General features: G+C 45.5%; 1 protein-coding gene across 1 annotated transcript; it reads right to left on the bottom strand.

The window, feature by feature from the left end:
• Nucleotides 1-2,487: 2,487 nt before the first annotated feature.
• Nucleotides 2,488-11,388, bottom strand: LOC138743654 (endogenous retrovirus group 3 member 1 Env polyprotein-like). Its single transcript, XM_069899182.1, has 2 exons — nt 10,085-11,388; nt 2,488-5,027 (listed from the first exon to the last, which is right to left on the bottom strand). Exon 2 carries the CDS (start codon nt 4,495-4,497, stop codon nt 3,013-3,015), a length of 1,485 nt encoding a protein of 494 aa, XP_069755283.1. The 5' UTR covers nt 4,498-5,027; nt 10,085-11,388; the 3' UTR covers nt 2,488-3,012.
• Nucleotides 11,389-11,573: the final 185 nt, after the last annotated feature.

Genomic DNA, 11,573 nt, shown 5'->3' with positions numbered 1-11,573 from the left:
TGCAGAGCTTGATGTTCTCCCTCCAATTCTCCTGTGTCCACTCCAGGACCTGTGTCCTCTACCTCTCTTCCTTGTATCTGTGTCTCTTCTGATTTTCTTGTTGGGCTGTTAGTATCTCAGTTTGCTGGGTATTTTTTTTTTAATGGTGTCTTGATGTTGGTCCTCTTCCTCTGGGCTGGTCATCTGCTGTCTCTCTGATTTCCTTTTTTAATTTTCCTCCCTCCCGTTCCCGTTATTTTCTATATCTTCCCGCTGGGAGCCCTGCTGTCAGGTCTTTCTCAGCTGGTCCCTCCTCCCGTTGGTGTTGTCTTTGTCATGCATATCACGCTGTAATGGAAGATTCTAACCTGTTTTTTTAATTTGCTGCTCTTGGTTTTGCAAGGCTGAGAATCTGCTTGTGTTTTAGAATCAGCAGACATAAGCTAAATTCCATTGAGGGGCCAGAGATGCTGTTATCTTAAGAAAGGACATCTGTGTACCAAGAACATTTAATCTTGTTTTGATCACAGACTGTCAGAGGCCTAGCCTTGATGCAAAATAAATCATTGTATTCAAAGTGATAAGCTGAAAATTATTTATTCGTTAATAGCTTAGCATGCTAGCTTGCTTGCTTATCTTTCTTGCTGTGCTGGGAATAGGTGCTTGGGTAAGCAATTTTTGGGTAATATAAGCCATGGTCCTGCTGCTGAAGAGAGAGACTCCGAGAGGTGGCAACATCTCTCAGCAAGAAGAAGAACTTCTAGAGTCCAGCCAACGTCCCGGTCAGGGGAGGTGGAGAAGCTGCTACCGGTGCCCTGACAACCTATTACAAGTGTGCAGTCGTTGCCTCGCTTCGGCAGTTGGGACCAGTCCAAGCGTTGATAAGTATAGTTGGGAAGGGCTTGCATATTGTAGTGTGAAATCAGCTTTTGAATTTGTAATAAACATTTGTATAAACTGAATTGCTCTCGGTGTGTGTGTGTCTATTTTCTTTCGGTAGCTCAAACACTGTGACCAATCTAAAATGAACAAAGTGAGAGGTATAAGTTTACCCAAGACACACGCATGCAAGATTCCTCACGCATGTGCAGTTGCGCACCTCTGTTTGGCTCCGTGAGCCATCTTTGTTGTCCTGCGTTTGGTGGGTCGCGACCCTGCTGGGTTTCCACTGACCTCAGGGAGTGGGCTCCTCCTTCCACGGCGGGTCCCGGCTTCTTCGTACAGGTAAGGCCTTCACCTTTCTCTTCCGGTGTCTTTCCTTCTTCTTTTCTTCCCGTTGTTTTTGGCTTTTCTTTCTTTGGTGCCATTTCCTCCACACCTTTATTTTTTATTTGTTATGGTTTGTGTGTCTGTGGTTTTGCTTTTTCTTTAATTTTTTCCTTCTTTTCTAGAGAGGGCTGGTATTCTCCTACCGGTCACTACTCCAGCACGTGACTCCTCATAGAGGCTGCTTTCTTAAGACACTTTGTCTGTAGATGTCCTCGATGGAGTGAAGACTGGTGCCTGTGATATCACAGGCCAAGTTAACAAGTTTCTGGAGTTTTTTCTTGTCCTGAGCGTTGGCACCTCTGTACCAGACAGTGATGCAACCAATCAGAATGCTCTCCATGGTACACCTGTAGAAATCAGTGACATAATGGATCTTCTCAGACTTGTGATTGCATTGACTTGGAGGCTCCAGGACAGATTCTTAGAGATGTTGACACCCAGGAATTTGTATTTGACCCCTGCAGATTCACTTCAAAGGTTGCAGATGCAGATGGGATGTTTCCAGTGATGGGAAAATCCAGAACCCGGGGCCATGGTTTGAGGATAATAGGCAAACCATTTAGGACCGAGATGAGGAGGAATTTCTTTACCCAGAGGGTGGTGAATCTGTGGAATTCATTGCCACAGAGGGCCGTAGAGGCAGGTTCATTAAATATATTTAAGAGGGAATTAGGTATATTTCTTCAGTATAAGGGTATTAAAGGTTACGGAGAGAAGGCGGGGACGGGGTACTGAACTTTAAGATCAGCCATGATCTCGTTGAATGGCGGAGCAGGCTTGAAGGGTCGAATGACCTACTCCTGCTCCTATCTTCTATGTTTCTATGTTTGTTTGGGGCCCCGGATGGTGATGGATGTGGGTGCAGGTAGAGCACCTTCTATGGTCGTAGGGGTAGGTAGCAAGGGGTCAATTGATAAGTGGGTGAGGGGGGCCACAGATGAGGGAGTAGACGGGGAGTCCCTATGGAAAGTGGAGACGGGAACGTGTCTGGTGGTGGGATCACGTAGTGGTGGAAATGATAGAGGATGATTTGTTGAATGCGGAAGTAGGTGAGGACAAGATGAATCCTGTCTTGTTGTGCGTGGTTGTGGAGTTGGCCAAGGTAGATGTGCGGGTTAATGGAGGATATGTGGCCAAGTTGAAGTTGGTAAAGGAGATGCCATGTTGTTTAAAGAAAGGATATCTCTGACAATCTGGGATGGAAAATGTCAGAAATAAAACTTCTCACACATGAGTCTCTTTAAAACTGATGACACGACAAGCTTTATTTACAAGTCTGCAGAGTTGGACTCAACTGGCTTCTCACCAGTTAAGCCCCGATACATACAGTGCATTGATTTTTATACCCTTATTGTTTGCCCTTCCCCTTCTTATTAATACTGTTTTAATTGGTTAGTATTGCAAAAGCATTCTAAGTATAACTGCATTTTTAATTATCACGTTCGTTACGTACGCTGCGAACTCTACATACACTAAATTCTGTTTCTCACCCTTCTTATCAATCTTTTGTCTCCTGCATGTCTCTCACTATGACCATGAAAAGATATGTTTTAAAAAAAACATATCCAGCTGAACCTTTTGTCCTTGGCTGCTAGTAAGCTCCCTGTCCGTTCTGGCTTCCCTTTTTATGATTAATCATCACATTTTAACTTAAGCCATTTTAACCTAAATTCTCTATATATAACAATCCACCCCTTTCTCTCTTTAAAATGTGTGTATTATATATATATGAATGGGGATTTTAACTCGGGGAAGAGAAACGTTTCATGATAAATTAATCTCGTGCTGAAGTAAAATTCTAACGGGGTCTCCCAGTCCCCCTGGTTTCATAGCCTGTTGGACCATGGAAATCACCAGGCTGCGTAGACAGGGAATAATACAGGGCAAAACAAGTAGGAGGAATAAAATACCTCCGATGACCCACAATAAGGTACGCCACCAGGTTCCTCCAAACCATTTGTCTATCCAATTTAATTTTGCAAAAGGATGCCAGGTTTGAACCGGTACATGGGACAAAGTACGAATATTATCAGCGATTTTTCGAATGGCTTGGGCATTATCATCAATCTGTAAGCAGCAGTTAGTCAAATTAAGCTTTCCATATACACCACCTTCCGTGGCTAGGATATAGTCTAGGGCCAAACGGTTCTGATATATAGCAGAGCGCATTTGACCTTGCTGGGATGCAAGTAATTGCAGGGCTAGAGCTGTTTGATTTGTAACAATTTCAAGGACTGCTTGCAAGCGAATAATGCGATTTAACATATAAATAGGAGTACGATAACCCCAGGATCCATCTTGAGCCCATGTAGCGGGACCATAATATTGAATTATGCGTTCTGGAGGCCAATCGTCTCCCCATTGTCCCAAATGTACCGTGCTAGAGCGGGGCTGACGGTGTAATGTATCAAAAACCTTCACTCCTAATTTATGACCGTGATCGTGGGGTAGGAGGAAAAATTCTGGGCGGATTATTCCTAGGAAACAAGTTCCACTCCACTGTAAGGGGAGACGAGTATAAGCTTTATTACCACATACCCAGAATAATCCATTTGGGGATACTCCATACCCCCTTTCCCAAACTCTTTTAAGAACGGGGTTTGATTGGTATGGTCCTGTGATGGTGGAACTGGTACAATTCCAAAACTGAATACTGCTATTAGACAGGGGTAGGCAATTAGTTTTAAAAACAGTGGATAAGAACCAAGTCAGGGGTTTAGGAAACCAAGTGAAAATACCAGGCGAAATGCGAATCCATACAGCCTTGCAGGGACTTTTTCCTACTGGGTATTTGCCGGTTCGTGAGAGACAATAAAAACCAGAGGGGACGTTAGAGAGAGACCAAGTTTCTCTTGATCTCGTTCGGTTAGTTGTCCATATTCGGGAAATCATGGTCAATGAATTGAGGGACTCCCCCCACCAAGGCCATTGCTCTGACATCCGTGGACCCCCGCAGACCCAACAATTGGTTACATTAAATGTTCCTGCAATTTTAGTTGCAAGATCTACAAAAAGGTTATCTCCCCCAACTGCATGACCGAAACTTTCATGGTTATTTGGATGGACTCGAACTAAGTCCGGCTGTCTTAAAGGGGCAGGCACTTTCGAGTGTGGAGTGGAACTTTTCATTGGAATAGTACGCTGGTGTATGCAAAACCAGAGTCCATCAGGGCATAGTGGGCCTGAGTCACCCTTCCAACCGTTAAGAGGGAAAGGAGTGGTATTAGGAATCTGTATATAATGACCCATATTATTTCCTTCTTTTTCCTCACAAGGGGTATATGGATGTTGGGTGGTATTTTCTGTCCAGCATTTCTCAGGAACTGAGGTATGGGAAATAAAATTACCCTCCTTTCTTCCCCAAATGTGGTCCTGAAACAGGACCACTGTGTCTCTGCATTTCTTTCATTTCACACCTGATAAAGACATAGGCAAACTAAGAAAAATCAAAGAACATAACAATAACATTGTGAATCAAGTCTTTCTGCGAAATCGCAAGGTAAGAGGTTTTTCTCCAGGAACACAAGTCCAATCTGAGTTTGTATCAGGGTCCTGAGGCGCCTCTACAGGTCCCTTAAATCTGGATGCGTGCGTCCACCCCTTCTCTCTTGTTCGTGCTGCAGCCTCTGTAGTTAAGAGAACTTGGTATGGACCTTCCCACTGGGGCTGGAGTTTTTCAGTTTTCCAGGTCTTGATGAGAATCCAATCTCCTGGTTCCACTTTGCGTAAAGAAAAGTCTAGAGGCGGTGTTTGTGCCAATAGTCCTCTCTTTCGTAAATCTGTAAGAGAGCGTGACAGTGCCTGTAAATAGTTCCTAACAAATATATCCCCTTCCCCCAAGGTGGGACACCCCTCAACTGTACTCCAGAAGGGAAGCCCAAACATCATTTCATAAGGGGACAATCCTACATCTTTTCGTGGGGCAGTACGAATTCTCAATAAAGCCAGGGGCAGACACTTTATCCAAGGCATTTTAGTTTCCACCATTAATTTTGTCAATTGCATTTTTAGGGTTCCATTCATACGTTCAACCCTCCCTGAGCTTTGTGGATGCCAAGGGGTATGCAATTTCCAAGAGACCTGTAATGCATTACAAATCAATTGTTGGATTTTTGAAGAAAAATGTGGACCCCTGTCTGAGTCTATAGAATCCATTATACCATATCTGGGGATTATCTGCTCTAGGAGGAGGCGAGCTACTGTAGAGGCTGTAGCATTTACTGTTGGGAAGGCTTCCACCCATCAGGTAAAGTGATCTATTATCACCAACAGATACTTCCATCTTTGGACTTGAGGTAACTCTGTGAAGTCGATCTGGATACGTTGAAAAGGGCGTATGGCTAATGGTTGACCTCCCATGGTCCCTGTCCTCATTACCTTGTTATTAATTTTTGTGCATAGGTGACAATTCTGCACCTCCTGTTGGGCCAAGGTGTAGATTCCCTTACACACATATTCTCGAAGCACTGTGTCACATAAGGCTTGGGTGCCCCAGTGGCTCTGATGATGCAGGTGTTTTAAAATATTGCGAGTTATTTCTTTATTTAGAACCATTCTTCCATCTGGTGTCTTCCATGTTCCATCAGGCAGCTGGCTTGCGCCCAACTGAGCCATGTCCTTTTCTTCCTTAGCAGTGAAAATGGGAGCCTTCTTTATGCCTTGTCTTATTGGGATTAAGGTCAGCAAACGGACTTCTTGTTGCATGGCTGCCCTTTTGGCTTCTTCATCAGCCAGTCTGTTTCCAATTGCTGTCGGGGTATCTCCCCTCTGATGGCCTGGTATGTAGACCACTGCTATTTCCTGGGGTAATGTCAAGGCTTCTAAAGTCAGAGTAATCATCTGTTCGTGTGCCAATTCCTTTCCTCTTGATGTAATTAGACCACGCTCCTTCCAGATCTTACCAAAGGTATGCACTACCCCGTACGCGTATTTGGAATCAGTGTAAATCGTTCCAATTTTCTTTGCCAGTATTCTGAGGGCTCTCTGCAAGGCATATAGTTCACAGGATTGTGCTGACCAGCTTCCGGGTAGTCTCGTGGATTCTACTACTTTCCAAGTATTTCCTTCTATTATAGCATACCCACTTCTTCTCATTCCGTCAACACATCTGGCGGAGCCGTCAATGTAGAATTCATATCCTTCTCCCAGCGGAGTATCGCAAAGGTCTTCTCGGGTCTTGGTCTGAAGATCTGTCAACTCGACACAGTCGTGCTCCACCTCTCTCTCTGTTTCACTGCCGTATAAAAACTGAGCTGGGTTGCAGCTATTAATCTTTGCAAACTGTAGATCTTCTGCGACCATTAAAATGGTTTCATACTTTAATATGCGAGAATCAGTCAGCCATTGATGGGCAGTTTGTGTTAATAAAACACTCACAGAATGGGAGGTGTACACAGTCATCTTTCCTCCAAAAGTAAGTTTACGTGCTTCCTCTACCAACAGAGCAGCAGCCGCTACTCCCTGGATACACGTCGGCCATCCGCGAGACACTGGGCCCATCATTTTGGAAAGGAAAGCCACTGGGTGTCGCTGACCGCCTTTTTCCTGTGTTAAAACTCCCACAGCTGTTCCTTGGTTATGAGTGACAAATAGCTGGAAGGGCTGTTTTAAAGAGGGCAGAGTGAGTACTGGGGCTCGTGTCAGGCGATGCTTCAAGTCCTCAAACCATCCTTCCTCCTCCTGGGTCCATTTCAATGGATATTCATTTTCATTTGTCAGCTTTTCATACATAAACTTCACCAAAGCTGAGTAGTCCTCTATCCATAACCTACAGTAACCTAAGAGTCCCAGGAATTGTCTTATTTCCTTCTTATTACGGGGTAACGGCATTCTAGTGATTCCCGCAATCTGTTCAGGGGTAATCCGTTTCTGTCCTTTACTTATCTGGTGTCCCAGATATACCACAGTTCTCTCAACGAACTGTAACTTGTTCCTGGACACCCGTAGACCCTTTTTCCCCAGATAATTCAAGAGTCTAATTGTATCTCCCCTCATTTCTTGTTCCTTGGGTCCTGATAATAGTAAATCGTCCACATACTGCATTAGTTGGGAATCATCAGATTGTGGATAGTCCGCCAGGATTTGTTCTAGCATTTGTCCAAACAGGTTCGGAGATTCAGTGAACCCTTGGGGCAATACAGTCCACCGAAGCTGTCTCCGTCTACCTGTCCATGGATTTTCCCATTCAAACGCAAACATATCTCTACTTTCCTCTTCTAATGGACACGTCCAGAAGGCATCCTTCAAGTCGATAACACTAAACCACTCATGGTCTGGGGGAATCCGACTCATAATAGTATAGGGATTAGGCACCACTGGGTGGCGGGTCTGAACAATAGCATTCAAACTTCTTAGATCCTGAACTAGGCGATAGGATCCATCTGACTTTTTCACTGGGAGTATAGGGGTGTTATAAGGTGACATGCATTCTTCTAATAGTCCGTCTCGTATTAGAGTCTCAATTACCGGCTGTAGCCCTTTTCTCCCTTCCAAAGAAATAGGATACTGACGTTTCCTTACCGGCTGATGACCTGGTATTAATGTGACATGTAAAGGTGGGATGTCCAGACCTCCTCGATTTCCCTCCTTATACCAGACTCTCTCGTCAATCTGCCGTTCATCCTCTTCCTTTAAAGCACAGAGGTGGACTCGCACTTCTCCGTCCACAGGGAGAGCACCCAAACCTAGGAGAGCCTGTAAGTCCCTTCCTAGGAGGTTAAATCCAGCCGACGGTAACAACAAGAGGTCTTGTACCCCTTCTCTTTCTTCCAGTTTCACTGTTACTTGGGGAATTATTGATACCATTCTGGGAGCCCCTTCTATCCCAGAAATTGTCAAATTACTTTTTACAGGCTCAGTTCCGATTGGCACAGTTATTACACTACTTCGTTCCGCTCCTGTGTCCACCATAAACACCACCTCTTCTCCCTTGGGACCAATTTTTAGTTTTACCAGGGGTTCCCTCTTATACTTGGTCCCTAACATTTGGAACCCCTGACCCCCCTAATCTTCTTCCATAAGTTCGAGGGCACGCAATTCCCTCTTGTATCGGGGGCATTCCCTCTTAAAGTGTCCTTCCTCATTGCAGTAATAGCACTTAACGAACCTCCGGGGTCTTCCCTCTCTTGGATATCTTGGATTGTTTAGAGGAAGGTTTTGTTTTCTTTCCCCTCTGGATTCGGCATTCATCTGTCAGATAGTCTGTACCATAACCTTTGTCGCCCTCTTTTGATCTTCTTCTCTCTGCACATATACTTTTTGCGCCTTTTTTAACAGGTCGCTTAGGGGTTTTTCGCTCCAGTCCTCCTCCTTTTCTAGTTTCTTTCTAATGTCCTGCCATGATTTGGAAACAAATTCAATTCGAATAAGCTGTTCACCCATTGGTGTACTAGGGTCCACGCCAGCATACTGTTGGACATTCTTTCTCACCCTCTCCAAAAAATCAGTAGGGGACTCGTCTTTCCCCTGGTGGTTCCCAAATGCCTTGGTAAAATTGTGACCCTTTGGCACAGCCTCCCGTATCCCTTTAATTGTCCACTCTCTATATTGTCTCATACTTTCCAATCCCTCGGGTGTTCGTTTGTCCCACCTGGGTTCTTTTAAGGGATATTTTTGTTCATGGGGTCTGGGGTCCCCAGGTTGTTCATATTCCCACATGAGGAGGGCAGCCCGTCGAATCATCTGCCTCTCCTGGGGTGAGAATAATGTTCCCATTATTGCCTGCATCTCTTCCCACGTATATGTGTTTGGTCCCAGGAATTGGTCGAGCTGTTCAGCCAGTCCTATAGGATCTTCCAATGACTTTTTCATTTCTTTCTTAAATCCCCGCACCTCTGTACTAGTTAGGGGAACATTCACATATCCCGTTCCCCCTCCCGGTCCTCCCATAGGAACTTCCCTCAGGGGATTTAGGCTTATTGAAAACTTTGATGGTCCTGGACCAGTCTGGGATCTTGTCCAGGGTCGGTTTACCAGTGGAAGTTTAGGGTCCGACTCCCTTAATTCATCCTTTTTTTCCCGGCCCCTTTCGGGGCAATCAGATTCATCATCTTTCCCCTCCGGTAATGAGCTTTCCTCGGGCGCAGTAGGCACCGGGGGAATATAAGGAGGGGGAAGGTTGTCCAGAGGTTCCCACTTCTTTTCTCCCGCTAACCTCAATTTAAAACATTTTGTTAAGGATCCTGGCCAGGGAACCCAACAAAATGCATACGCTGACTCTTCTTGATTCACCTTTGGTCTCGAATTTACATATATGTTTAATGCTTGTCTAACCCAATCCTCATCAGATCCAAATTTCGGCCACCAGACCGAGGAACCTTTAATAGGTTGTTTCGACCAAAGGAGACAATATTGGATCATCTTTTTCTTGTTTTTGTCTCGATATCTTTTACTATCCCAATTTTCAAACATTCTCCCCTAAGGGCTGTCAAGGGGAACTCCCAGGAATTGTCCTGAATTTTCAGACGAGCCCTTAGATTTTGATCCTCCCATTTTCCCACCTAGATCTGTTTATCGTTGCTGAGGACCCTCTCGTTCTGGACCCTACTCCCTTCTTCTCAGACGCCTCGTCGGAGGTACTGTCCCTCCTTCAGTTACCGCTGAGGTTTCCCTGGGGTTGACCCCTCTCTTCTCGGCACTTCGTCGGAGGTGCTGTCCCTCCTTCGGTTACCGCCGAGGTTTCCCTGGGGTCTATCCTAGAGTCCCACGACAGGGTCCTCACGCCACGACAAAAGCTCTATACCTGATCTATTACGTTAGGTTTTTTTTTATCCAAACAGGTGTATCCCGTTACACCTGTTACCCAATCCCCACACCACAATCGTAAGTCGTCACTTACCGGTGTCTTCCCGGGGATTGAACCGTCACCCTTCTCCTCTCCGTCTTGTCGTGTCACCTTGTCCGGATACCACTCGCTCAAGCCGCCCGAAGCGACGAGCAAGGGACTAGGAGCCGCTGAACTCAGCGGGGTGCACCACCTCCGATGTCCCTCTTCTCGCCTCCCCTCACGGCCGGAGTGTAGATCCCGGACGAGCCCCCATTTGTCAGAAATAAAACTTCTCACACATGAGTCTCTTTAAAACTGATGACACGACAAGCTTTATTTACAAGTCTGCAGAGTTGGACTCAACTGGCTTCTCACCAGTTAAGCCCCGATACATACAGTGCATTGATTTTTATACCCTTATTGTTTGCCCTTCCCCTTCTTATTAATACTGTTTTAATTGGTTAGTATTACAAAAGCATTCTAAGTATAACTGCATTTTTAATTATCACGTTCGTTACGTACGCTGCGAACTCTACATACACTAAATTCTGTTTCTCACCCTTCTTATCAATCTTTTGTCTCCTGCATGTCTCTCACTATGACCATGAAAAGATATGTTTTAAAAAAAACATATCCAGCTGAACCTTTTGTCCTTGGCTGCTAGTAAGCTCCCTGTCCGTTCTGGCTTCCCTTTTTATGATTAATCATCACATTTTAACTTAAGCCATTTTAACCTAAATTCTCTATATATAACAGAAAACCTCATCTTGGGAGCAGATGCAGTGAAGATGGAGGAATTGAAAGGAATTGCAGAGGACAGTGTGAAGAGGTGCAGTGGAGGTAGCTGAGGGGTTTGTAGAAGAAGTCTTGGAGTCAGATGATAAGGGGGAGGGGGTGTGTTGCTAGAGATGGACCAAGGGTGGAAGTTGGCAGCAAAGTGGGTGAAGCCGACGAGCTCATCCATGAGGCAGCACCAAAGTAGTGGCCAGTATAGAGTGGGAAGAGTTGAGGGGTCTTGCCTGTGTAGGCTCGTAGCATGGATCGCTCCACAAAGAAAGGCAGGTGTAGCTGGGGCCCATGCGGGTACCCATGGCTGGCTACCCCCCTTTGACCAAGGAGAAGCTTTTGAGGGGTGAGGACAAGTTCTGCCAGCCGGAGGAAGGTGGTGATGCAGGAACAATCCTCTCCATCCAGTATAGAATCCTTGACCCAGCACCATCAGGAAGGAGGTTCAGGCACATCATCAGGCTGTGCAGCATCCTGTAACCGAGAATGTGGACGTTTATTTATTGTTAATGAACCTTTCTGTTCATTTGTGGATGTGATGTGGGGTAGAACTGCTTCGTCTGGCTCTACCTGCCGTAAGGAGGGCATTTTACCTAATGCTCCTCCCGCTCGACTGCCAAACACAACCGCTTCCCTCACCCACAAAAGGGCGGCCAGCCTTGGGTCACATCGCGAATAACCAATTACAGTGAACATTGATAAATCCAGCAGCCAATGAGGACGTACGTAACGGGACCCGGTCCAATCAGCGAAGATCATGGAGAAGGGTACGTGG

Source organism: Narcine bancroftii, chromosome 9, assembly GCF_036971445.1.
Source record: "Narcine bancroftii isolate sNarBan1 chromosome 9, sNarBan1.hap1, whole genome shotgun sequence".
Taxonomy (NCBI): domain Eukaryota; kingdom Metazoa; phylum Chordata; class Chondrichthyes; order Torpediniformes; family Narcinidae; genus Narcine; species Narcine bancroftii.
Note: the sequence above shows the minus strand (reverse complement) of the source record. Positions and strands in the feature narration are given on the sequence as shown.

Bases quoted from the DNA above. Each gene is read 5' to 3' on its own strand.
- LOC138743654 (XM_069899182.1), bottom strand. From the start codon at position 4,497: ATGGGTCATTATATACAGATTCCTAATACCACTCCTTTCCCTCTTAAC.